Source organism: Vidua macroura, chromosome 1 (genome assembly GCF_024509145.1).
Source record: "Vidua macroura isolate BioBank_ID:100142 chromosome 1, ASM2450914v1, whole genome shotgun sequence".
Lineage (NCBI taxonomy): Eukaryota > Metazoa > Chordata > Aves > Passeriformes > Viduidae > Vidua > Vidua macroura.
The window spans coordinates 153,610,494-153,638,148 of record NC_071571.1 but is presented as its reverse complement, the minus strand read 5'-3'; the positions used below and the strand labels follow the sequence as shown (position 1 = coordinate 153,638,148).

General features: G+C 65.3%; 1 protein-coding gene across 1 annotated transcript in view; it reads left to right on the top strand.

Annotated features, from left to right (window-relative positions):
• The first annotated feature begins 4,554 nt into the window (after positions 1 to 4,554).
• The window catches only part of LOC128810753 (maestro heat-like repeat-containing protein family member 1), an 85,264-nt gene continuing 62,163 nt past the window's right edge, over positions 4,555 to 27,655 (top strand). Inside the window, 8 exon segments of the mRNA XM_053983905.1 lie at positions 4,555 to 4,699; positions 8,426 to 8,501; positions 11,850 to 12,050; positions 15,266 to 15,406; positions 16,395 to 16,508; positions 20,204 to 20,335; positions 23,597 to 23,680; positions 27,450 to 27,531. Coding sequence (XP_053839880.1) covers positions 11,874 to 12,050; positions 15,266 to 15,406; positions 16,395 to 16,508; positions 20,204 to 20,335; positions 23,597 to 23,680; positions 27,450 to 27,531 — 730 coding nt within the window. The 5' untranslated portion in view covers positions 4,555 to 4,699; positions 8,426 to 8,501; positions 11,850 to 11,873.

Here is a 27,655-nt window from a genome sequence, read left to right as displayed (position 1 = left end):
AATGTCACCTAAACCCCCCCGGGACCCCCCCCCGGTGTCACCTGAACCCCCCTGAGACCCCCCCAATGTCACCGCCCCCCACCCCGGGACCCCCCAAATGTCACCTGAATCCCCCCGGGACCCCCCCCCGGTGTCACCTGAACCCCCCTGAGACGCCCCCCCGGTGTCACCTCCCCCCCTCAGGACCCCCCCCATTGTCACCTGAACCCCCCCGGACCCCCCCCAATGTCACCGCCCCCCACCCCGGGACCCCCAAAATGCCACCTGAACCCCCCCTGGGACCCCCCCGGTGTCACTTGGACCCCCCCAATGTCCCCCTGTTGCCACCTTGCCCCATGGGACCCCCCCCCAGTGTCACCACCCCCCCGGGACCCCCCCCAGTGTCACCTGAACCCCCCTGAGACGCCCCCCCAATGTCACCTCCCCCCCTCAGGACCCCCCCATTGTCACCTGAGACCCCCTCAATGTCCCCCTGTTGTCACCTCCCCCCATGGGACCCCCCCATTGTCACCTGAGACCCCCTCAATGTCCCCCTGTTGTCACCTCCCCCCATGGGACACTCCCCAATGTCACCGCCCCCCCCCCGGGACCCCCCCATTGTCACCTGAGACCCCCCCCAATGTCCCCTCCCCCAATGTCACCTGTGCGCCCCCAATGTCACCTGAACCCCCCCAATGTCACCTGAACCCCCCATTGTCACCTGAACCCCCCCCAATGTCACCTGTGCCCCTCCCCCAATGTCCCCTGGCCCCTCCCCCCGCGGTGAATTTGGGGCCCCCCCGGGGGGTCCCCGCTGACCCCTCCCCCTCCCCCTCCCCCCCCCCAGGTGCGGCTGCTGCCCCTCCCCCACCCGCGGGCCCGGAGCGGCCCCGGAGCGACCCCGCGGTGAGGGGGAGGGGCGGGGGGAGGGACCCCCACCCAAATTGGGGGGGAGGGGCAGGGAGGGACCCCCACCCGAATTGGGGGGGGAGGGGCAGGGAGGGACCCCCACCCAAAATGGGGAGGGACCCCCACCCGAAATTAGGGGGGAGGGGCAGGGAGGGACCCCCACCCAAAATGGGGAAGGACCCCCACCCAAAATTAGGGGGGAGGGGCAGGAAGGGACCCCCACCCAAATTGGGGGGGAGGGGCAGGAAGGGACCCCCACCCAAATTGGGGGGGGAGGGGCGGGGGGGGAGGGACCCCAACCCGAAATGGGGAGGGACCCCCACCCAAAATGGGGGGGAGGGGCAGGGGGAGAGAGAGACCCCCACCCGAAATGGGGGGGAGGGGCGAGGACCACCCCAAATTGGGGGAGGGACCCCCACCCTAAATTAGGGGGGGAGGGGCAGGGAGGGACCCCTACCCAAATTAGGGGGGAGGGACCCCCGCCCTAAATTAGGGGGGAGGGGCAGGGGGAAAGACCCCCACCCAAATTGGGGGAGGGACCCCCGCCCTAAATTAGGGGGGAGGGGCAGGGAGGGACCCCCACCCAAATTGGGGAGGGACCCCCGCCCTAAATTAGGGGGGAGGGGTGAGGGGAGGAGACCCCCACCCAAATTGGGGGGGAGGGGCCCCCACCCAATATTAGGGGGGGAGGGGCGAGGGGAGGAGACCCCCACCCTAATTGTGGGGGAGGGGCGAGGACCACCCCAAATTGGGGGGGAGGGGCAGGGGAGAGACCCCCACCCAAATTGAGGGGGGGAGGGGCAGGGGGAGAGACCCCCACCCAAATTGGGGGGGAGGGGCAGGGAGGAGACCCCCACCCAAATTGTGGGGGAGGGGAGGGACCCTCACCCAAATTGGGGGGGAGGGGCGAGGGGAGGAGACCCCCACCCTAATTGTGGGGGAGGGGCGAGGACCACCCCAAATTGGGGGGGGAGGGACCCCCACCCAAATTAGGGGGGGAGGGGCGAGGGGAGGAGACCCCCACCCAAATTAGGGGGGAGGGGCAGGGAGGGACCCTCACCCTAATGGGGGGGGGGTGGGGGGGGTTTCACCCCCAAATTGGGGGGGGGGGAGGGGTCCCTGAGGGGGTTTGGAGGGTCCCAGACCCCAGACCCAAATTGGGGGGGGGTCACAGGGGGTTCAGGACCCCAGACCCAAATTGGGGGGGGGGGTCACAGGGGGTTCAGGACCCCAGACCCAAATTGGGGGGGGTCACAGGGGGGTTCAGGACCCCAGACCCAAATTGGGGGGGGGGGTCACAGGGGGTTCAGGACCCCAGACCCAAATTGGGGGGGGGGGTCACAGGGGGTTCAGGACCCCAGACCCAAATTGGGGGGGGTCACAGGGGGGGTTCAGGACCCCAGACCCAAATTGGGGGGGGGTCACAGGGGGTTCAGGACCCCAGACCCAAATTGGGGGGGGGGTCACAGGGGGTTCAGGACCCCAGACCCAAATTGGGGGGGGTCACAGGGGGTTCAGGACCCCAGACCCAAATTGGGGGGTCCTGGGGGGGTCACAGGGGGGGTCAGGACCCCAGACCCAAATTGGGGGGGTCACAGGGGGGGTTCAGGACCCCAGACCCAAATTGGGGGGGGGTCACAGGGGGTTCAGGACCCCAGACCCAAATTGGGGGGGGTCACAGGGGGTTCAGGACCCCAGACCCAAATTGGGGGGGTCACAGGGGGTTCAGGACCCCAGACCCAAATTGGGGGGTCTTGGGGGGCTCTGGTGGGGGGAGGGGACATTTGGGGGGTCCCCGGGGGGGTCCTGGAGGGGGGAGGAGCCTCTTGGGGTCCTTGAGCTCAGCCATGACCCCTGACCCCAACCTTTGACCCCTGACCCCAACCCCTGACCCCAGCCATGACCCCTGACCCCAGCCATGACCCCTGACCCTTGACCTTTGCCCTGTCCCCATCCGCTCACCTCCTGACCCTGGGGGTGACCCCTGACCTTTGACCCCTGACCTGTCCTTGTCCCTGTCTGGTCTCTGCCCACGCCCTGGTGGCCTCAGTGACCCCTGACCTTTGACCCTTGACCTGTCCCCCACAGATCCCTGCCCACACCCTGGTGGCCTCAATGACCCCTGACCTTTGACCCTTGACCTATCCCTGTGGCAGGTCCCTGGTGGCCCTGGGGCTGTCAGTGACCCCTGACCTGTCCCTGACCCCTGACCCCTGACCCCTGACCCCTGACGTGTCCCGTCCCCCGCAGGTCCCCGATAGCCCCACGGCGGCGCTCGGTGGCCCTGGGGGTGTCCCTGGTAGCCCTGGGGGTTCAGTGGCCCTGGGGGTGTCCGTGGTGGCCCCATGGTGGCGCTCGGGTGGCCCTGGGGCTGTCACTGACCCCTGACCCCTGACCTGTCCCTGCAGGTCCCTGGTAGCCCCCCAGCAGCGCTCGGTGGCCCTCGGGGGGTCCCTGGTGGCCCTGGGGGGGTCAGTGGTGGCCCTGGGGGTGGCCCTGGGGGTTCAGTGGCCCTGGGGATGTCCCTGGTGGCCCCATGGTGGCGGTTGGTGGCCCTGGGGCTGTCCCTGACCCCTGACCTGTCCCCGCAGGTCCCCGGTAGCCCCCCAGCAGCGCTCGGTGGCCCTGGGGGGGTCAGTGGTGGCCCTGGGGGGTCGGTGGCCCTGGGGGTGTCCCTGGTGGCCCTGGGGGGTTCAGTGGCCCTGGGGGTGTCCCTGGTGGCCCCATGGTGGCGGTTGGTGGCCCTGGGGCTGTCAGTGACCCCTGACCCCTGACCCCTGACCTGTCCCGTCCCCGCAGGTCCCCGGTGGCCCCGCGGCGGCGCTCGGTGGCCCTGGAGGTTCAGTGGCCCTGGGGGTGTCCCTGGTGGCCCTGGGGGTGTCTCTGGTGGCCCTGGGGGTTCAGTGGCCCTGGGGGTGTCCCTGGTGGCCCTGGGGGTGTCTCTGGTGGCCCTGGGGGTTCGGTGGCCCTGGGGGTGTCCCTGGTGGCCCCGTGGTGGCGGTTGGTGGCCCTGGGGCTGTCACTGACCCCTGACCTGTCCCTGCAGGTCCCTGGTAGCCCCCCAGCAGCGCTCGGTGGCCCTGGGGATGTCCCTGGTGGCCCTGGGGGTGGCCCTGGTGGCCCTGGGAGGTTCAGTGGCCCTGGGGGCGTCCCTGGTGGCCCTGGGGGTGGCCCTGGGGGTTCAGTGGCCCTGGGGGTGTCCGTGGTGGCCCCATGGTGGCGCTCGGTGGCCCTGGGGCTGTCAGTGACCCCTGGCCTGTCCCTGCAGGTCCCTGGTAGCCCCCCAGCAGCTCTCGGTGGCCCCGGGGGTGTCCCTGGTGGCCCCGGGGGTGTCCCTGGTGGCCCTGGGGGTTCGGTGGCCCTGGGGGTGTCCCTGGTGGCCCTGGGGGGGTCAGTGGTGGCCCCTGGGGGTTCGGTGGCCCTGGGGGTGGCCACGGTGGCCCTGGGGGTGTCCCTGGTGGCCCCATGGTGGCGGTTGGTGGCCCTGGGGCTGTCACTGACCCCTGACCTGTCCCTGACCCCTGACCCCTGACCTGTCCCTGCAGGTCCCTGGTAGCCCCCCAGCAGTGCTCGGTGGCCCCGGGGGTGTCCCTGGTGGCCCTGGGGCTGTCAGTGACCCCTGACCCCTGACCCCTGACCTGTCCCGTCCCCGCAGGTCCCCGGTGGCCCCGCGGCGGCGCTCGGTGGCCCCGGGGGTGTCCCTGGTGGCCCTGGGGGGGTCGGTGGTGGCCCTGGGCTGCTGGGCGCTGGCCGAGCCCCCCCGGCGGCGCCGGGCGCGGCTCCTGCTCGAGGGCGTGGCCCGGTTCTGCAGGTGGGGGGTCCCGGGGGGTCCTGGGGGGGTTTGGGGGGGTCTCAGGGGTGAATTTGGGGGGTCTTAGAGGGAATTTGGGGGGTCCTGGGGGGGGGTTGGGGGGGAATTTGGGGGGTCCTGGGGGGCTTTGGGTGGTCCTGGGGGGGGTTTGGGGGGGCCCAGGGGGAATTTGGGGGGTCCTGGGGGGCTTTGGGGGGGGAATTTGGGGGGTCCTGGGGAGGTTTGAGTGGTCCTGGGGGGGTTTGGGGGGTCTTGGCAGGAATTTGGGGGGGTCATGGGGAGGTTTGAGTGGTCCTGGGGGGGTTTGGGGGGTCTTGGCAGGAATTTGGGGGGTCCTAGGGGGGGTTTGGGGGGGTCCTGGGGGAGTTTGGGGGGTCTTAGAGGGAATTTGGGGGGTCCTGGAGGGAATTTGGGGGGTCCTGGGGGGGTTTGGGGGGGGGGTCTCAGGGGGGTTTGGGGGGAATTTGGGGGTCCTGGGGGGGTTGGGGGGGTACTGGGGGGCTTTGGGGGGGAATTTGGGGGGTCCTGGAAGGAATTTGGGGGGTCTTAGAGGGGATTTGGGGGGGGGGCAGGGGGAATTTGGGGGGTCCTGGGGGGCTTTGGGGGGAATTTGGGGGGCCCAGGGGGGGGTTTGGGGGGTCTTAGAGGGAATTTGGGGGGTCCTGGAGGGAATTTGGGGGGTCTTAGAGGGGATTTGAGTGGTCCTGGAGGGAATTTGGGGGGTCCTGGGGGGGGGTTGGGGGGGGTCTCAGGGGGGTTTGGGGGGGAATTTGGGGGTCCTGGGGGGGTTTGAGTGGTCCTGGGGGGGTTCGAGGGGGCCCAGGGGGAATTTGGGGGGCCCAGGGGGGGTTTGGGGAGGAATTTGGAGGGTCCTGGAAGGGTTTGGGGCGAATTTGGGGGGTCCTGGGGGTCTTTGGGGGGGTCCTGGGGGGGTTTGGACAGAATTTGGGGGGCCCAGGGCGGGTTTGGGTGGTCCTGGGGGGGATTTGGGGGGGCCCAGGGGGAATTTGGGGGTCCCGGGGGGGTTTGAGAGGTCCTGGGAGGAATTTGGGGGGTCCTGGGGGGCATTGGGGGGAATTTGGGGGGCCCAGGGGGAGTTTGGGGGGTCCTGGGGGAATTTGGGGGGTCTTAGAGGGGATTTGGGGGGTCCTGGGGGAATTTGGGGGGTCTTAGAGGGGATTTGAGTGGTCCTGGAGGGAATTTGGGGGGTCCTAGGGGGGGTTTGGGGGGTCTCAGGGGGGTTTGGGGGGAATTTGGGGGTCCTGGGGGGTTGGGGGGGAGACTGGGGGGCTTTGGGGGGGAATTTGGGGGGTTTGCGGGGGAATTTGGGGGGTCCTGGGGGGGTTTGGGGGGTCCTGGCGGGAATTTGGGGGGTCTTACAGGGAATTTGGGGGGGTCCTGGGGAGGTTTGAGTGGTCCTGGGGGGGGGGTTGGGGGGGCCCAGGGGGAATTTGGGGGGTCCTGGGGCGGTTTGGGTGGTCCTGGGGGGAATTTGGGGGGGCCGGGGGGGGGTTTGGGGCAAATTTGGGGGGCCCAGGGGGGATTTGAGTGGTCCTGGGGGGAATTTGGGGGGTCCTGGGGGGGTTTGGGGGGGCCCTGGGGGGGTTTGGACAGAATTTGGGGGGCCCAGGGCGGGTTTGGGTGGTCCTGGGGGGAATTTGGGGGGGCCCAGGGGGAATTTGGGGGGCCCGGGGGGGTTTGGGTGGCCCTGGTGGGAATTTGGGGGGGTTTAGGGGGGGAATTTGGGGGGTCCTGGGGAAGTTTGAGTGGTCCTGGGGGGGGTTTGGGGGGGCCCAGGGGGAATTTGGGGGGTGCTGGAGGGGTTTGGGGCGAATTTGGGGGGTCCTGGGGGTCTTTGGAGGGGTCCTGGGGGGGTTTGGACAGAATTTGGGGGGCCCAGGGCGGGTTTGGGTGGTCCTGGGGGGGATTTGGGGGGTCCTGGGGGGTTTTGAGGGGTCCCAGAGGGGTTTGGGGGGGTCCCAGGGATGTTTGGGGGGGTTTTGGGGGTCCCGGGTGGGTCTGGGGTCCATTTTTGGGGTGCCCCTGACCCCCCCCGTGCCCCCCAGAATTTGGGGTCTTGGCAGGAAAGTTTTGGGGGGAAGTTTTGGGGGGATTTTGGTGTCTGGAGGGATTTGGGGGTTCCCAGGGAGCCCTGGGGGGTTTTGGGGGGTCCCAGAGGGGTTTTGGGGGGGTCCCAGGGATGTTTGGGGGGGTTTTGGGGGGTCCCGGGTGGGTCTGGGGTCCATTTTTGGGGTGCCCCTGACCCCCCCGCGCCCCCCAGAATTGGGGGGCTTTGGGGGAGGGGCTTTGGGGATTTGAGGGGTTTATGGGGGGATTTTGGGGTCTGGGGGGGGTTTGGGGGGTCCCAGAGGGGTTTTGAGGGGTCCCAGGGATGTCTGGGGGGTTTTGGGGGGTCCCGGGTGGGTCTGGGGTCGCTTTTGGGGTGCCCTGACCCCCCCGTGCCCCCCAGAATTGGGGGGAAGTTTTGGGGGATTTATGGGCGGATTTTGGGGTCTGGGGGGGATTTGGGGGTTCCCAGGGAGCCCTGGTGGGTTTTGGGGGTCCCGGGTGGGTCTGGGGTCCCTTTTGGGGTGCCCCTGACCCCCCCGTGCCCCCCAGAATTGGGGATTTGGGGGAGGGGCTTTGGGGATTTGGGGGGTTTATGGGGGGATTTTGGGGTCTGGGGGGGTTTTGGGGGGTCCCAGGGATGTCTGGGGGGGTTTTTGAGGGGTCCCAGAGGGGTTTGGGGGGGTCCCAGGGATGTTTGGGGGGTTTTGGGGGGTCCCGGGTGGGTCTGGGGTCCATTTTTGGGGTGCCCCTGACCCCCCCGTGCCCCCCAGAATTGGGGATTTGGGGGAGGGGCTTTGGAGATTTGGGGGGTTTATGGGGGGATTTTGGGGTCTGGGGGCAATTTGGGGGGTTCCCAGGGAGCCCTGGGGGGATTTGGGGGTCCCGGGTGGGTCTGGGGTCCATTTTTGGGGTGCCCTGACCCCCCCACGCCCCCCAGAATTGGGGATTTGGGGGAGGGGCTTTGGAGATTTGGGGGGTTTATGGGGGGATTTTGGGTCTGGGGGGGGTTTGGGGGGTCCCAGGGATGTCTGGGGGGGGTTTGGGGGGTCCCAGAGGGGGTTTTGGGGGGTCCCAGGTGGGTCTGGGGTCTCTTTTGGGGTGCCCCTGGCCCCCCTGTGACTCCCAGAATTGGGGATTTTGGGGGGTTTATGGGGGGATTTTGGGGTCCGGGGGGTATTTGGGGGTTCCCAGGGAGCCCTGGTGGGTTTTGGGGGTCCCGGGTGGGTCTGGGGTCCATTTTTGGGGTGCCCTGACCCCCCCACGCCCCCCAGAATTGGGGATTTGGGGGAGGGGCTTTGGAGATTTGGGGGGTTTATGGGGGGATTTTGGGGTCTGGAGGCAATTTGGGGAGTCCCAGGGAGCCCTGGGAGGTTTTGGGGGGTCCCAGAGGGGTTTGGGGGGGTCCCAGGGAGCCCTGGGGGGTTTTGGGGGGTCCCGGGTGGGTCTGGGGTCCATTTTTGGGGTGCCCCTGACCCCCCCGTGCCCCCCAGAATTGGGGATTTTGGGGGGTTTATGGGGGGATTTTGGGGTCTGGGGGCAATTTGGGGGTTCCCAGGGAGCCCTGGGAGGTTTTGGGGGGTCCCAGAGGAGGTTTGGGGGTCCCGGGTGGGTCTGGGGTCTCTTTTTGGGGTGCCCTGACCCCCCCGCGCCCCCCAGGTCGCTCTCGGTGGGGCTCCGCATCTCCCTCGATTATTGGTGGACGACCAACGTGGAGCTGCGGGGCCTCGAGCAGGTGGGGGGGATCTGGGGGGTCCCGGGGGGTCCTGGGGGGCACTTGGGGGGGATTTGGGGGGTCCTGGGGGGCATTTGGGGGGGGATTTGGGGGGTCCCAGGGGGATTTGGGGGGTCCTGAGGGGATTTGGGGGGGATTTGGGGGGTCCTGGGGGGCATTTGGGGAGGATTTGGGGGGCTTTGGGGGGTCCCGGGGGGTCCTGGGGGGCATTTGGGGAGGATTTGGGGGGGTCCTGGGGGGATTTGGGGGAGATCTGGGGAGTCATGGGGGGATTTGGGGGGTCCTGGGGGGCATTTGGGGAGGATTTGGGGGGTCCTGGGGGGATTTGGGGGAGATCTGGGGAGTCATGGGGGGATTTGGGGGGTCCTGGGGGGCATTTGGGGAGGATTTGGGGGGTCCTGGGTGGATTTGGGGGATCCTGAGGGGTCCCGGGGGGTCCTGGGGCGCATTTGGGGGGGGATTTGGGTGGTCCTGGGGGGCATTTGGGGAGTTTTGGGGGGTCCTGGGGGGTCCTGGGGGGCATTTGGGGAGTTTTGGGGGGTCCTGGGGGGCATTTGGGGGGATTTGGGGGAGATTTGGGGGGTCCTGGCAGGTATTGAGGGGGGGATTTGAGGGGGTCCCAGGGGGATTTGGGGGGTCCTGAGGGGTCCCGGGGGGTCCTGGGGGGCATTTGGGGAGTTTTGGGGGGTCCTGGGGGGCATTTGGGGAGTTTTGGGGGGTCCTGGGGGGCATTTGGGGGGATTTGGGGGAGATTTGGGGGGTCCTGGCAGGTACTGGGGGGGGATTTGGGGGGTCCCAGGGGGATTTGGGGGGTCCTGAGGGGATTTGGGGGAGATTTGGGGAGTCACGGGGGGATTTGGGGGGTCCTGAGGGGTCCCGGGGGGAGTCGCGGGGGTCATTTGGGGGGAGGATTTGGGGGGGTCCCAGGGGGATTTGGGGGGCGATTTGGGGGATCCTGAGGGGTCCTGGGGGTCCTGAGGGGATTTGGGGGAGATATGGGGAGTCATGGGGGGATTTGGGGGGTCCTGGGGGGCATTTGGGGAGGATTTGGGGGGTCCTGGGGGGATTTGGGGAGTTTTGGGGGGTCCTGGGGGGCACTTGGGGGGGATTTGGGGGAGATGTGGGGGGTCCTGAGGGGATTTGGGGGGGGGATTTGGGGGGTCCTGGGGGGCATTTGGGGAGGATTTGGGGGGTCCCAGGGGGATTTGGGGGATCCTGAGGGGTCCCAGGGGGGGTCGCGGGGGTCATTTGGGGATCCCGGGGGGGTTTGGGGGGGGATTTGAGGGAGATTTGGGGGATTTGAGGGGGGATTTGGGGGGTCCCAAGTGGGATTTGGGGGAGATTTGGGGCATTCCAGGGGGATTTGGGAGGATTGGGGGGAATTTGGGGGGTCCCAGGGGGATTTGAGGAGGGATTTGGGGAAGATTTGGGGGATTGGGGGGATTTGGGGGGGATCTGGGGGGTCCCAAAGGGGATTTGGGGGAGATTTGGGGCGATTTGGGGGAGATCTGGGGGATTTGAGGGGGGATTTGGGGGGTCCCAAGTGGGATTTGGGGGGATTTGGGGCAATTTGGGGGGAATTTGGGGGGAAATTTGGAGAAATTGGGGAAATTTGGGGGGTCCCAAGTGGGATTTGGGGGTGAATTGGGGCAATTTGGGGGGAAATTTGGGGAAATTGGGGAAATTTTGGGGGGATTTGGGGGGGATTTGGGGGGGATTTGGGGGGTCCCAAGTGGGATTTGGGGGTGAATTGGGGCAATTTGGGGGGAAATCTGGGGAAATTGGGGAGATTTTGGGGGGATTTGGGGGGTCCCAAAGGGGATTTGGGGGGGATTTGGGGGGTCCCAAAGGGGATTTGGGGGTGAATTGGGGCAATTTGGGGGGAAATTTGGGGGAAATTTGGGGAGATTTTGGGGGGATTTGGGGATTTTGGGGGTCCGGGGGGATTTGGGGACACCCCCGGCCGTGTGTGACCCCTGCGTGACCCCTGTGCCCCGAGGAGAGCCCCCCCTTACCTGCCAGGGGTGTCCCACCTGTCACACCTGTGTCACACCTGTCACACCTGTCACACCTGTCACACCTGTGTCACACCTGTGTCACACTCACCTGTGTCACACCTGTCACACCTGTCACACCTGTGTCACACTCACCTGTATCACACTCACCTGTCCCACACCTGTCACACCTGTCACACCTGTGTCACACTCACCTGTGTCACACCTGTCCCAGGACAGCCCGGTGTACCTGTCGGCCATGTCACACCTGTGTCACACCTGTATCACACACACCTGTGTCACACCTGTCCCAGGACAGCCTGGTGTACCTGTCGGCCATGTCACACCTGTGTCACACCTGTATCACACCTGTGTCACACTCACCTGTGTCACACCTGTCTCACCTGTCCCAGGACAGCCCGGTGTACCTGTCAGCCATGTCACACCTGTGTCACACTCACCTGTGTCACACCTGTCTCACCTGTGTCTCACCTGTCCCAGGACAGCCCCGTTTACCTGTCGGCCATGTCACACCTGTGTCACACTCACCTGTGTCACACCTGTCTCACCTGTCCCAGGACAGCCCCGTTTACCTGTCGGCCATGTCATACCTGTGTCACACTCACCTGTCACACTCACCTGTCCCAGGACAGCCCCGTTTACCTGTCGGCCATGTCACACCTGTATCACACACACCTGTATCACACCTGTGTCACACCTGTCCCACACCTGTCCCAGGACAGCCCCGTTTACCTGTCGGCCATGTCACACCTGTATCACACCTGTATCTCACACCTGTCTCACCTGTCCCAGGACAGCCCCGTTTACCTGTCGGCCATGTCACACCTGTCACACTCACCTGTCTCACCTGTCCCAGGACAGCCCCGTTTACCTGTCGGCCATGTCACACCTGTGTCACACCTGTCTCACCTGTCCCAGGACAGCCCCGTTTACCTGTCTGCCATGTCACACCTGTATCACACTCACCTGTATCTCACCTGTCCCAGGACAGCCCCGTTTACCTGTCGGCCATGTCACACCTGTGTCACACTCACCTGTGTCACACTCACCTGTATCACACCTGTCACACCTGTCTCACCTGTCCCAGGACAGCCCCGTTTACCTGTCGGCCATGTCACACCTGTGTCACACTCACCTGTGTCACACCTGTCACACTCACCTGTCTCACCTGTCCCAGGACAGCCCCGTTTACCTGTCGGCCATGTCACACCTGTCACACTCACCTGTCCCACACCTGTCCCAGGACAGCCCCGTTTACCTGTCGGCCATGTCACACCTCTATCACACTCACCTGTCACACCTGTGTCACACTCACCTGTCTCACCTGTCCCAGGACAGCCCCGTTTACCTGTCGGCCATGTCGTGCTGCCACCGCCGCGCCGGGCAGCGCCTCCTGCAGGGGGCGCTCTCCAACGGCGGCCTCTACGTGAAGCTGGGCCAGGGGCTGTGCGCCATGGACCACCTGCTGCCACCCGAGGTGACAGCGACACTGCGGCCGCTCGAGGACAGCGCCAGCCCCCGGGGACACCGCGAGGTGACACTGGGAACACTGGGGACACTGGGGATACTGGGACTGGGGATACCGGGGGGACAGGGGACACAGGGACACAGCTGCCAGCAGAGGTGACAGCGACACTGCGGCCGCTCGAGGACAGCGCCAGCCCCCGGGGACACCAGGAGGTGACACTGGGGACACTGGGGACACTGGGGATACTGGGATTGGGGACACCAGGAGGTGACACTGGGACACGGGGACACTGGGGATACTGGGGATACTGGGATTGGGGACACTGGGGACAGAGGGGACATGGGGACATGGACCACCTGCTGCCAGCCGAGGTGACAGCGACACTGCGGCCGCTCGAGGACAGCGCCAGCCCCCGCGGACACCGCGAGGTGACACTGGGGACACTGGGGATACTGGGGACACTGGGGATACTGGGATTGGGGATACTGGGGATACTGGGATTGGGGACACTGGGGACAGAGGGGACATGGGGACATGGACCACCTGCTGCCAGCCGAGGTGACAGCGACACTGCGGCCGCTCGAGGACAGCGCCAGCCCCCGGGGACACCGCGAGGTGACACTGGGGACACTGGGGACACTGGGGATACTGGGGGGACTGGGGATACTGGGGACATGGGGACACGGGGACACAGCTGCCACCCGAGGTGACAGCGACACTGCGGCCGCTCGAGGACAGCGCCAGCCCCCGGGGACACCGCGAGGTGACACTGGGAACACTGGGGACACTGGGGATACTGGGATTGGGGACACTGGGGACAGAGGGGACATGGGGACATGGACCACCTGCTGCCACCCGAGGTGACAGCGACACTGCGGCCGCTCGAGGACAGCGCCAGCCCCCAGGGACACCAGGAGGTGACACTGGGGACACTGGGGACACTGGGGATACTGGGGATACTGGGGGGACTGGGGGGACTGGGGATACTGGGACACTGGGGACAGAAGGGACATGGGGACAGAGGGGACATGGGGACATGGACCACCTGCTGCCAGACGAGGTGACAGCGACACTGCGGCCGCTCGAGGACAGCGCCAGCCCCCGGGGACACCAGGAGGTGACACTGGGGACACTGGGGACACTGGGGATACTGGGATTGGGGATACTGGGGGGACTGGGGACACGGGGACACAGCTGCCAGCCGAGGTGACAGCGACACTGCGGCCGCTCGAGGACAGCGCCAGCCCCCGGGGACACCGCGAGGTGACACTGGGGACACTGGGGATACTGGGATTGGGGACACTGGGGATACTGGGGACACTGGGGACACTGGGGATACTGGGATTGGGGATACTGGGACACGGGGACAGAGCTGCCACCCGAGGTGACAGCGACACTGCGGCCGCTCGAGGACAGCGCCAGCCCCCGGGGACACCGCGAGGTGACACTGGGACACTGGGGACACTGGGGATACTGGGGACACTGGAGATACTGGGGATACTGGGGATACTGGGGATACTAGGACACTGGGAATACTGGGACACTGGGGACACTGGGACACTGGGGGGACTGGGGACACGGGGACACAGCTGCCACCCGAGGTGACAGCGACACTGTGGCCACTCGAGGACAGCGCCAGCCCCTGGGGACACCGCAAGGTGACACTGGGGACACTGGGGACACTGGGGATACTGGGACACTGGGGACATGGGGACATGGACCACCTGCTGCCACCCGAGGTGACAGCGACACTGTGGCCGCTCGAGGACAGCGCCAGCCCCCGGGGACACCAGGAGGTGACACTGGGGACACTGGGGACACTGGGGACACTGGGGATACTGGGACACTGGGGATACTGGGATTGGGGATACTGGGGATACTGGGGACACGGGGACACAGCTGCCAGCCGAGGTGACAGCGACACTGCGGCCACTCGAGGACAGCGCCAGCCCCCGGGGACACCAGGAGGTGACACTGGGGACACTGGGGATACTGGGGACACTGGGGACAGAGGGGACATGGGGACATGGACCACCTGCTGCCAGCCGAGGTGACAGCGACACTGCGGCCGCTCGAGGACAGCGCCAGCCCTGGAGGATTCCCCAGTGTCCCTCACCTGTCCCAAATGTCCTCTCACCTGTCCCTCACCTGCCCCAGGGTCCTTCACCTGTCCCCTCACCTCTTCCTAATGTCCCCTCACCTGTCCTCAGTGTCCCTCACCTGTCCCCTCACTTGTCCCAAGGGTCCGTTACCTGTCCCTCACCTGTCCTCAGTGTCCCCTCACCTGTCCCTAATGTCCCTCACCTTCCCTCACCTGTCCCTGACCTGCCCAGGTGGATGAGCTGTTCCTGGAGAATTCCCCAATGTCCCCTCACCTGTCCCTCACCTGTCCCCTCACCATCTCCTCACCTGTCCCTCACCTGTCCCTCACCTGTCCCTCACCTGTCCCCTCACCATCTCCTCACCTGTCCCTCACCTGTCCCCTCACCTGTCCCTCACCTGTTCCTGCCCTGTCCCTCCCCTGTCCCTCACCGTCCCCTCACCTGTCCCTGCCCTGTCCCTCACCTGACCCCTCACCTGTCCCTCACCTGTCCCCTCGCCTGTGTCTCACCTGTCCCTCACCTGTCCCTCACCTGTCCCTCACCTGTCCCTCACCTGTCTCACCTGTCCCTGCCCTGTCCCTCCCCTGCCCCTCCCCGTCCCCTCACCTGTCCCTCACCTGTGCCTCACTTTCCTCTCACCTGTGCCTCACCTGCCTCTCACCTGTCCCTCACCTGTCCCTCACCTGCCTCTCACCTGTCCCTCACCTGTCCCTCACCTGTCCCTCACCTGTCTCACCTGTCCCTCACGTGTCCCTCACCTGTCCCTCACCTGTCTCACCTGTCTCACCTGTCCCTCACCTGTCCTCTCACCTGTCCCTCACCTGTCCCTCACCATCTCCTCACCTGTCCCTGCCCTGTCCCTCACCTGTCCCTCACAGTCCCCTCACCTGTCCCTCACCTGTGCCTCACTTTCCTCTCACCTGTGCCTCACTTGTCCCTCGCTGTCCCTCACCTGTCCCTCACCTGCCTCTCACCTTCCCCTCACCTGTCCCTGCCCTGTCCCTCACCTGTCCTTCACCTGTGCCTCACTTTCCTCTCACCTGTGCCTCACTTGTCCCTCGCTGTCCCTCACCTGCCTCTCACCTGTGCCTCACCTGTGCCTCACCTGTCCCTCACCTGTCCCTCACCTGCCTCTCACCTGCGCCTCACCTGTGCCTCACCTGTGCCTCACCTGCCCAGGTGGACGAGCTGTTCCTGGAGGATTTCCAGACCACGCCTTCCGGAATGTTCCGCGACTTCGACTACGAGCCCGTGGCCGCCGCCAGCCTGGCCCAGGTGCACCGAGCCACCCTCCCCGACGGGACCCCCGTGGCCGTCAAGGTGTGACACCTGGGGACACCTGGGGACACCTGGGGGACACCTGAGACACCTGGGGGACACCTTGGGGGGACACCTGGGGACACCTGAGACACCTGGGGACACCTGAGGGACCTGGGGACACCTGGGGGACACCTGGGGACACCTGAGGGACACCTGGGGGACACCTGGGGACACCTGAGACACCTGGGGACACCTGGGGACACCTGGGGACACCTGAGATACCTGGGGGACACCTGGGGACACCTGGGGGACACCTGGGGGACACCTGAGACACCTGGGGGACACCTTGGGGGGACACCTGGGGACACCTGAGGGACCTGGGGACACCTGGGGGACACCTGGGGACACCTGGGGACACCTGAGATACCTGGGGGACACCTGGGGACACCTGGGGACACCTGGGGACACCTGAGACACCTGAGACACCTGGGGACACCTGGGGACACCTGGAGGGGCACCTGGGGACACCTGGGGACACCTGAGACACCTGGGGACACCTGGGGACACCTGGAAGGGCACCTGGGGACACCTGAGGGACACCTGGGGACACCTGGGGACACCTGGGGGACACCTGGGGACACCTGGGGGACAACTGGGGACACCTGGGGACACCTGAGGGACACCTGGGGACACCTGGGGGGCACCTGGGGACACCTGAGACACCTGGGGACACCTGGGGACACCTGGGGACACCTGAGGGACACCTGGGGACACCTGGGGACACCTGGGGGACACCTGGGGACACCTGACGGACACCTGGGGGGGACAACTGAGGGGCACCTGAGGGACACCTAGGGGACACCTGGGGACACCTGGGGACACCTGGGGGACACCTGGGGACAGCTGGGGACACCTGAGTGACACCTGGGGGAGACACCTGGGTGACACCTGGGGTTGGACACCTGAGGGAGACACCTGGGTGACACCTGAGGGACACCTGAGGGATGGGGCGGGGCCGGCCCCGCCCAGGTGACCCCGCCCCCCCCAGGTGCAGTACCTGGACCTGCGCGATCGCTTCGAGGGCGACATGAGGACCCTGGAGCTGCTGCTGCGCCTGGTGGAGTTCATGCACCCCGACTTCGCCCTGGGCTGGGTGCTGCAGGTGAGCTCACCTGGGCACACCTGGGCACACCTGGGCACACCTGGGATACAGCCAGGATACACCTGGGCACACCTGGGCACACCTGGGACACACCTGGGGATATCCACAGACACACCTGGGCACACCTGGGCACACCTGGGGATATCCACAGACACACCTGGGCACACCTGGGCACACCTGGGACACACCTGGGCACACCTGGGGATATCCACAGACACACCTGGGCACACCTGGGCACACCTGGGCACACCTGGGGATATCCACAGACACACCTGGGCACACCTGGGCACACCTGGGCACACCTGGGGATATCCACAGACACACCTGGGCACACCTGGGCACTGCCCTGTCCCACTGCCCCGTGCAGTTCATGCACCCCGACTTCGCCCTAGGCTGGGTGCTGCAGGTGAGCTCACCTGGGCACACCTGGGCACACCTGGGCACACCTGGGCACACCTGGGCACACCTGGGCACACCTGGGGATATCCACAGACACACCTGGGCACACCTGGGCACACCTGGGGATATCCACAGACACACCTGGGCACACCTGGGCACACCTGGGGATATCCACAGACACACCTGGGCACACCTGGGGATATCCACAGACACACCTGGGCACACCTGGGGTTATCTAGACACACCTGGGCACAGCTGGGATACACCTGGGATACACCTGGGGACAGCTGGGGACAGCTGGGGTACATCTTGGCACACCTGGGCACACCTGGGCACACCTGGGCACACCTGGCGCACGCACTCGTCACCTCCTGGGGACGAACCTGTCACTTTCTGGCACACCTGGGGACACGGAGCCCACCTGGGGACACACCTGGCCCCCCTGATCCCACCTTGGGACACACCTGGCCCCGGGAGCTGAAGGGGACAGTGTCACCTGTGTGTCACCTGTGTCACCTGTGTGTCACCGATTGTCACCTGTGTGTCACCTGTGTCACCTGTGCGTCACCTGGGTGTCACCTGTGTGTCACCAATTGTCACCTGTGTGTCACCTGGGTGTCACCTGGGTGTCACCTGGGTGTCACCAATTGTCACCTGTGTGTCACCTGTGTCACCTGGGTGTCACCTGTGTGTCACCTGTGTGTCACCGATTGTCACCTGTGTCCCCTGGACTTGAGGGGGACGCTGGCAGTGTCACTCACCTGTGTCACACCTGTGTCTCACCTGTCTCACCTGTGTCCCACCTGTGTCCCACCTGTGTCTCACCTGTGTCCCACCTGTCCCAGGAGCTGAAGGGGACGCTGGCAGTGTCTCACCTGTCTCACCTGTCTCACCTGTCCCACCTGTCCCAGGAGCTGAAGGGGACGCTGGCAGTGTCACACCTGTGTCACACCTGTGTCACCTGTGTCTCACCTGTCTCACCTGTCTCACCTGTCTCACCTGTGTCTCACCTGTCTCACCTGTCCCAGGAGCTGAAGGGGACGCTGGCAGTGTCTCACCTGTGTCACCTGTGTCTCACCTGTGTCTCACCTGTGTCTCACCTGTCCCACCTGTCCCAGGAGCTGAAGGGGACGCTGGCAGTGTCTCACCTGTCTCACCTGTCTCACCTGTGTCTCACCTGTGTCTCACCTGTGTCTCACCTGTGTCTCACCTGTCCCACCTGTCCCAGGAGCTGAAGGGGACGCTAGCAGTGTCACACCTGTGTCACACCTGTCTCACCTGTCTCACCTGTCCCAGGAGATGAAGGGGACGCTGGCAGTGTCTCACCTGTCTCACCTGTGTCTCACCTGTGTCTCACCTGTCCCAGGAGCTGAAGGGGATGCTGGCAGTGTCTCACCTGTGTCACACCTGTCTCACCTGTCACACCTGTCTCACCTGTCTCACCTGTGTCACACACACCTGTCTCACACCTGTTTCACCTGTCCCACCTGTCCCAGGAGCTGAAGGGGACTCACTGGCAGTGTCTCACCTGTCTCACCTGTCTCACCTGTCCCAGGAGCTGAAGGGGACGCTGGCAGTGTCACACCTGTGTCACACACACCTGTCTCACCTGTCTCACCTGTCCCAGGAGCTGAAGGGGACGCTGGCAGTGTCACACCTGTCTCACCTGTGTCTCACCTGTGTCTCACCTGTCTCACCTGTCTCACCTGTCCCAGGAGCTGAAGGGGACACTGGCAGTGTCTCACCTGTGTCTCACCTGTCTCACCTGTGTCTCATCTGTCTCACCTGTGTCTCACCTGTCCCACCTGTCCCAGGAGCTGAAGGGGACGCTGGCAGTGTCTCACCTGTGTCACACACACCTGTCTCACCTGTCTCACCTGTGTCTCACCTGTCTCACCTGTGTCTCACCTGTGTCTCACCTATGTCTCACCTGTCTCACCTGTCCCACCTGTCCCAGGAGCTGAAGGGGACGCTGGCAGTGTCACACCTGTGTCACACACACCTGTCTCACCTGTCTCACCTGTCTCACCTGTGTCTCACCTGTCCCACCTGTCCCAGGAGCTGAAGGGGACTCACTGGCAGTGTCTCACCTGTCTCACCTGTCTCACCTGTCTCACCTGTGTCTCACCTGTCCCAGGAGCTGAAGGGGACGCTGGCAGTGTCTCACCTGTGTCACACCTGTGTCTCACCTGTGTCTCACCTGTGTCTCACCTGTCTCACCTGTCCCAGGAGCTGAAGGGGACGCTGGCAGTGTCTCACCTGTCTCACCTGTGTCTCACCTGTGTCTCACCTGTGTCTCACCTGTCCCACCTGTCCCAGGAGCTGAAGGGGACGCTGGCAGTGTCTCACCTGTGTCTTACCTGTCTCACCTGTGTCTCACCTGTCTCACCTGTCCCAGGAGCTGAAGGGGACGCTGGCAGTGTCTCACCTGTCTCACCTGTGTCTCACCTGTGTCTCACCTGTCTCACCTGTGTCTCACCTGTCCCAGGAGCTGAAGGGGACGCTGGCAGTGTCTCACCTGTGTCTCACCTGTCTCACCTGTGTCTCACCTGTCTCACCTGTGTCTCACCTGTCCCACCTGTCCCAGGAGCTGAAGGGGACGCTGGCAGTGTCTCACCTGTCTCACCTGTGTCTCACCTGTGTCTCACCTGTGTCTCACCTGTCTCACCTGTCCCACCTGTCCCAGGAGCTGAAGGGGACGCTGGCAGTGTCTCACCTGTCTCACCTGTGTCTCACCTGTGTCTCACCTGTGTCTCACCTGTCCCAGGAGCTGAAGGGGACGCTGGCAGTGTCTCACCTGTCTCACCTGTGTCTCACCTGTCTCACCTGTCCCAGGAGCTGAAGGGGATGCTGGCAGTGTCTCACCTGTGTCACACCTGTCTCACCTGTCACACCTGTCTCACCTGTCTCACCTGTGTCACACACACCTGTCTCACACCTGTTTCACCTGTCCCACCTGTCCCAGGAGCTGAAGGGGACTCACTGGCAGTGTCTCACCTGTCTCACCTGTCTCACCTGTCCCAGGAGCTGAAGGGGACGCTGGCAGTGTCACACCTGTGTCTCACCTGTCTCACACCTGTGTCTCACCTGTGTCTCACCTGTGTCTCACCTGTGTCTCACCTGTCCCACCTGTCCCAGGAGCTGAAGGGGACGCTGGCAGTGTCTCACCTGTCTCACCTGTGTCTCACCTGTCTCACCTGTCCCAGGAGCTGAAGGGGACGCTGGCAGTGTCACACCTGTGTCTCACCTGTCTCACCTGTGTCTCACCTGTCTCACACCTGTCTCACCTGTCCCAGGAGCTGAAGGGGACGCTGGCGCTGGAGCTGGATTTCGAGAACGAGGCGCGGAACTCGGAGCGCTGCGGGCGGGACCTGGGACACCTGCGGGGGGTGACGGTGCCACGCGTGCACTGGGGACACTGCAGCAAGGTGGGCACACCTGGGCACAGGTGAGACACACCTGGGCACACCTGGGACACAGCTGGAAACACCTGGGACACACCTGGATACACCTGGGACACACCTGGGGACACCTGGATACACCTGGGCACACCTGGGACACACCTGGGGACACCTGGGGCACACCTGGGCACACCTGGGCACACCTGGATACACCTGGGACACACCTGGGGAGACACCTGGGGACACACCTGGGTACACACCTGAGATACACCTGGGACACACCTGGGAACACCTGGGCACACCTGAGATACACCTGGGACACACCTGGGAACACCTGGGGACACCTGGGGACACCTGGGGACACACCTGAGGACACACCTGGGACACACCTGGATACACCGGGGACACACCTGGGGACACACCTGGAGACACCTGGGACACACCTGGGGACACCTGGGCACACCTGGGACACACCTGGGAACACCTGGGGACACACCTGGGGACACCTGGGCACACCTGGGACACACCTGGGCACACCTGGAACACACCTGGGACACACCTGGGACACACCTGGGAACACACCTGGGGACACACCTGGGGACACAGCCGGGGACACCTGGGCACACCTGGGGACACACCTGGGGACACACCTGGGGACACACCTGGACACACCTGGGCACACCTGGGACACGGGACAAGGGACGCTGGGGACAGCAGGGACGGGCAGGTTGGGGACAGGGGACAGGAGGAGCTGGCGGTGGCAGCGGGAGGCGACAGGGCTGGGCTGGGCCAGGTGTGCCCTGAGATGACGTCACCGTGTCCCCTGTCCCTGTCCCCTCTGTCCCCTGTGTGTCCCCTCTGTCCCCTGTGTGTCCCCATTGTCCCCTCCCTGTCCTTGTCCTCTCTGTCCCCTCTGTCCCCTCTTTGTCCCTGGTGTGTCCCCTGTGTGTCCCCTGTGTGTCCCCATTGTCCCCTCTCTGTCCCCTGTGTGTCCCCATTGTCCCCTCCATGTCCCCTCTGTCCCATTGTCCCCTCTGTCCCATTGTCCCCTCTGTCCCCTCTCTGTCCCCATTGTCCCCTCCCTGTCCCATTGTCCCGTCCCTGTCCCATTGTCCCCTCTGTCCCCTCTCTGTCCCCATTGTCCCCTCTCTGTCCCATTGTCCCCTCTGTCCCGTCTCTGTCCCCATTGTCCCCTCCCTGTCCCATTGTCCCCTCTGTCCCCTCTCTGTCCCCATTGTCCCCTCTCTGTCCCATTGTCCCCTCTGTCCCGTCTCTGTCCCCATTGTCCCCTCCCTGTCCCATTGTCCCCTCTGTCCCGTCTCTGTCCCCATTGTCCCCTCTCTGTCCCATTGTCCCCTCTGTCCCCTCTCTGTCCCATTGTCCCCTCTCTGTCTTTGTCCCCTCTGTCCCCTCCCTGTCCCCTCCCTGTCCCCTCCTTCTCCTCTGTCCCCTCTGTCCCATTGTCCCCTCTCTGTCCCATTGTCCCCTCTGTCCCCTCCCTGTCCCCATTGTCCCCTCTGTCCCCTCCCTGTCCCCTCACTCTTCTCTGTCCCCTCTGTCCCCATTGTCCCCTCTCTGTCCTTGTCCCCTCTGTCCCCTCCCTGTCCCATCCCTGTCCTCTCTGTCCCTGTCCTCTCTGTCCTCTCCGTGTCCCCTCTGTGTCCCTTCCCTGTCCCCATTGTCCCCTCCCTGTTGCTGTCCCCTCTGTCCCCTCTCTGTCCCCTTTCTGTCCCTGTCTCCTGTCACTGTCCCCTCTCTGTCCCCTCTGTGTCCCTGTCCCTGCTGTCCCCTCTCTGTCCCCACTGTCCCCTCTGTCCCCTCCTTGTCCCTGTCCCCGGTCACTGTCCATGTCCTCTCTGTGTCCCCTCTGTGTCCCCCGTGTCCCCTCTGTCCCCTGTGTCCCCACTGTCCTCTCTGTCTCCATTGTCCTGTGTCCCCTGTGTCCCCATTGTCCCCTCTCTGTCCCCACTATCCCCTCCATTTCCCCACTGTCCCCTCTCTGTCCCCGGTGTCCCCTCTGTGTCCCCTTCATGTCCCCTCTGTCCCCATTGTCCCCTCCATGTCCTCTTTGCCCCCTGTGTGTCCCCTCTGTCCCCATTGTCCCCTCTGTCCCCTCTGTGTCCCCACTGTCCCCTCTGTGTTCCCTCCATGTCCCCTCTGTCCCCTCTGTGTCCCCACTGTCCCCTGTGTGTCCCCGGTGTCCCCTCCATGTCCCCATTGTCCCCCTCTGTCCCTGTTGTCCCCTCTCTGTCCCCTGTGTGTCCCCACTGTCCCCTCCATGTCCCCTCTGTCCCCATTGTCCCCATTGTCCCCGGTGTCCCCGGTGTCCCCTCTGTCCCCTGTGTGTCCCCACTGTCCCCTCCATGTCCCCTCTGTCCCCATTGTCCCCGTTGTCCCCGGTGTCCCCGGTGTCCCCTCTGTCCCCTGTGTGTCCCCACTGTCCCCATTGTCCCCTCTGTCCCCTCTGTCCCCTGTGTGTCCCCGTTGTCCCCACTGTCCCCTCTGTCCCCTCTGTCCCCATTGTCCCCTGTTGTCCCCGGTGTGTCTCTGTTGTCCCCATTGTCCCCTGTGTGTCCCCGTTGTCCCCTGTGTGTCCCCGGTGTGTCCCCTGTGTGTCCCCTGTGTGTCCCCGTTGTCCTCGTTGTCTCCATGTCCCCTGTGTGTCCCTGTGTGTCACCTGTGTGTCCCTGTTGTCCCTGTGTGTCCCTGTGTGTCCCCGTTGTCCCCGTTGTCCCCATGTCCCCTCTGTCCCCATTGTCCCCTGTGTGTCCCATGTGTCCCCTGTGTGTCCCCTCTGTCCCCGTTGTCTCCATGTCCCCTGTGTGTCCCCTCTGTCCCCTGTGTGTCCCCGTTGTCCCCTCTTTGTCCCCGTTGTCCCCGGTGTCCCCGGTGTCCCCTCTGTCCCCTGTGTGTCCCCACTGTCCCCATTGTCCCCTCTGTCCCCGTTGTCCCCCGTTGTCCCCGGTGTGTCCCCTGTGTGTCCCCATTGTCCCCTCTGTCCCCACTGTCCCCTCCATGTCCCCTCTGTCCCCACTGTCCCCTGTCTGTCCCCTCTGTCCCCTCTGTCCCCACTGTCCCTGGTGTCCCCACTGTCCCCACTGTCCCCATTGTCCCCGGTGTGTCCCCTCTGTCCCCTCCATGTCCCCATTGTCCCCCGTTGTCCCCTCTGTCCCCTCCGTGTCCCCGTTGTCCCCTCTGTCCCCTCCATGTCCCCGTTGTCCCCCGTTGTCCCCTCTGTCCCCTCCGTGTCCCCGTTGTCCCCCGTTGTCCCCTCTGTGTCCCCTGCAGCGGGTGCTGACGGCCGATTTCTGCGAGGGCTGTAAGATCACCAACCTCGAGGGGATCCGGGCGCTGGGCCTGGGGCTGCGAGACGTCAGTGCGGGGGTCCCGGGGGGGATTTGGGGGGTCCCGGGGGGGAATTGGGGGGTCCCGGGGGGGATTTGGGTGTCCCCAAGGGGGGTCCCGGGTGTCCCCAGGGGGGGTCTCAGATGTCCCTGTCCCCTCCTGCCTTGGGGACAAATGTCCAAGCGGATTTGGGAGCTGGGGGTCTGAGATCTCAGTCTGGGGGTCCCGAGGTGGTTTGGGGGGATTTGGGGGGTCCCCAAAGGGATTTGGGGTGTCCTGGGGGGATTTGGGGGTCCCCAGGGGGGTCTCGGGTGTCCCCAGGGGGGTCCTGGGTGTCCCTGTCCCCTCCTGCCTTGGGGACAAATGTCCAAAGGGAATTGGGCGCTGGGCCTGGGGCTGTGAGACGTCAGTGCGGGGGTCCCGGGGGGCATTTGGGGGGTCCCCAAAGGGATTTGGGGGTCCCCAGGGGGGTCCCGGGTGTCCCCAGGGGGGTCTTGGGTGTCCCTGTCCCCTCCTGCCTTGGGGACAAACGTCCAAGGGGATTTGGGAGCTCGGGGTCCATGGTCTCGATTTGGGGGTCCCGGAGGGTTTGGGGGGGATTTGGGGGATCCTGGGGGGATTTGGGGGGTCCCCAAAGGGATTTGTGGGGTCCCCAGGGGGGTCTCGGGTGTCCCCAAGGGGGTCCCGGGTGTCCCCAGGGGGGTCTCGGGTGTCCCTGTCCCCTCCTGCCTTGGGGACAAACGTCCGTGGGGGATTTGGGAGCTCGGGGTCCGTGGTCTCGATTTGGGGGTCCCGGAGGGTTTGGGGGGATTTGGGGGATCCCCAAAGGGATTTGGGGGGGGTCCTGGGGGATTTGGGGGGGTCCTGGGGGGATTTGGGGGTCCCCAGCGGGGTCCCGGGTGTCCCCAGGGGTGTCTCGGGTGTCCCTGTCCCCTCCTGCCTTGGGGACAAATGTCCAAGGGGATTTGGGAGCTGGGGGTCTGAGATCTCAGTCTGGGGGTCCCGAGGTGGTTTGCGGGGATTTGGGGGATCCCCAAAGGGATTTGGGGGGTCCTGGGGGGATTTGGGGGTCCTCAGGGGGGTCTCGGGTGTCCCCAGGGGGGGTCCTGGGTGTCCCCAGGGGGGTCTCGGGTGTCCCTGTCCCCTCCTGCCTTGGGGACAAATGTCCAAAGGGAATTGGGCGCTGGGCCTGGGGCTGCGAGACGTCAGTGCGGGGGGTCCCGGGGGGGATTTGGGGGGTCCCCAAAGGGATTTGGGGGTCCTCAGGGGGGTCTCAGGTGTCCTCAGGGGGGGTCTCGAGTGTCCCCAGGGGGGTCTCGGGTGTCCCTGTCCCCTCCTGCCTTGGGGACAAACGTCCAAGGGGATTTGGGAGCTGGGGGTCCGTGGTCTCGATTTGGGGGTCCCGGAGGGTTTGGGGGGATTTGGGGGATCCCCAAAGGGATTTGGGGGAGTCCTGGGGGAATTTGGGGGTCCCCAAGGGGGGTCCCGGGTGTCCCCAGGGGGGTCTCGGGTGTCCCTGTCCCCTCCTGCCTTGGGGACAAATGTCCAAAGGGAATTGGGTGCTGGGCCTGGGGCTGTGAGACGTCAGTGCGGGGGTCCCGGGGGGTTTGGGGTGGTCCTGGGGGGATTTGGGGGGTCCCGGGGGGGATTTGGGTGTCCTGGGAGGATTTGGGGGTCCCCAAGGGGGTCCCGGGTGTCCCCAGGGGGGACTCAGGTGTCCCTGTCTCCTCCTGCCTTGAGGACAAACGTCCGAGGGGATTTGGGAGCTCGGGGTCCGTGGTCTCGATTTGGGGGGTCCCGGAGGGTTTGGGGGGATTTGGGGGATCCCCAAAGGGATTTGGGGGAGTCCTGGGGGGATTTGGGGGTCCCCAGGGGGGTCTCGGGTGTCCCCAGGGGGGTCCTGGGTGTCCCTGTCCCCTCCTGCCTTGGGGACAAATGTCCAAAGGGAATTGGGCGCTGGGCCTGGGGCTGTGAGACGTCAGTGCGGGGGTCCCAGGGGGTTTGGGGGGTCCCGGGGGGGGATTTGGGGGTCCCCAAAGGGATTTGTGGGGTCCCCAGGGGGGTCTCGGGTGTCCCCAGGGGGGTCTCGGGTGTCCCTCTCCCCTCCTGCCTTGGGGACAAAACGTCCGAGGGGATTTGGGAGCTCGGGGTCCATGGTCTCGATTTGGGGGTCCCGGGGGGTTTGGGGAGATTTGGGGGGTCCTGGGGGGATTTGTGGGGTCCTGGGGGATTTGGGGGGGTCCCGGGGGGATTTGGGGGTCCCCAAGGGGGTCTCGGGTGTCCCCAGGGGGGTCTCGGGTGTCCCTGTCCCCTCCTGCCTTGGGGACAAATGTCCAAAGGGAATTGCGCGCTGGGCCTGGGGCTGTGAGACGTCAGTGCGGGGGTCCCGGGGGGGTTGGGGGGTCCCGGGGGGATTTGGGGGTCCCCAGGGGGGTCTCGGGTGTCCCCAGGGGGGTCTCGGGTGTCCCTGTCCCCTCCTGCCTTGGGGACAAATGTCCAAGGGGATTTGGGAGCTGGGGGTCTGAGATCTCAGTCTGGGGGTCCCGAGGTGGTTTGGGGGGATTTGGGGGGGTCCCCAAAGGGATTTGGGGTGTCCTGGGGGGATTTGGGGGTCCCCAGGGGGGTCCTGGGTGTCCCCAGGGGGGTCTCGGGTGTCCCTGTCCCCTCCTGCCTTGGGGACAAATGTCCAAAGGGAATTGGGCGCTGGGCCTGGGGCTGTGAGACGTCAGTGCGGGGGTCCCGGGGGGTTTGGGGTGGTCCTGGGGGGATTTGGGGGGTCCCCAAAAGGATTTGGGGGGTCCTGGGGGGATTTGGGGGGTCCCGGGGGGGATTTGGGGGGTCCTGGGGGGATTTGTGGGGTCCCCAGGGGGGTCCCGGGTGTCCCCAGGGGGGTCTCGGGTGTCCCTGTCCCCTCCTGCCTTGGGGACAAACGTCCGAGGGGATTTGGGAGCTCGGGGTCCGTGGTCTCGATTTGGGGGTCCCGGAGGGTTTGGGGGGATTTGGGGGATCCCCAAAGGGATTTGGGGGAGTCCTGGGGGAATTTGGGGGTCCTCAGGGGGTCCCGGGTGTCCCCAGGGGGGTCTCAGATGTCCCTGTCCCCTCCTGCCTTGGGGACAAATGTCCAAGCGGATTTGGGAGCTGGGGGTCTGAGATCTCAGTCTGGGGGTCCCGAGGTGGTTTGGGGGGATTTGGGGGATCCCCAAAGGGATTTGGGGGGTCCTGGGGAGATTTGTGGGGTCCCCAGGGGGGTCTTGGGTGTCCCCAAGGGGGTCCCGGGTGTCCCTGTCCCCTCCTGCCTTGGGGACAAACATCCAAGGGGATTTGGGAGCTGGGGCTGGGAATCTGTGATCTCAATTTGGGGGTCCCGGGGGGGTTTTGGGGGATCCTGAGGGATTTTTGGGGTCCCCCTGAACCCCCAAACCCCCCCAGACCGCAGAGAAGCTGATCCAGGGGGGTTTAGGGGATTTTTGGGGTGAATTTTGGTGTTTTTGGGGTCCCCCTGAACCCCCAAACCCCCCCAGACCGCAGAGAAGCTGATCTAGGAGGGGTTAGGGGATTTTTGGGGTGAATTTTGGGGTTTTTGGGGTCCCCCTGAACCCCCAAACCCACCCAGACCACAGTGAAGCTGATCCGGGGGGTTTAGGGGATTTTTGGGGTGAATTTTGGGGTTTTTGGGGTCCCCCTGAACCCCCAAACCCCCCCAGACCGCAGAGAAGCTGATCCAGGGGGGTTTAGGGGATTTTTGGGGTGAATTTTGGGGTTTTTGGGGTCCCCCTGAACCCCCAAACCCCCCCAGACCGCAGAGAAGCTGATCCAGGTGTTCGCCGAGCAGATTTTCTACACCGGGTTCATCCACGCGGATCCGCACCCCGGGAACGGTACGGACACCCCAAAATCGGGGGCACCCCAAAATCGGGGGCACCCCAAAATTTGGGGGGGATGCCAAAATTGGGGGGCGACCCCAAAACCGAGAGGGACCCCAAAACCGTGAAGGGACCCCAA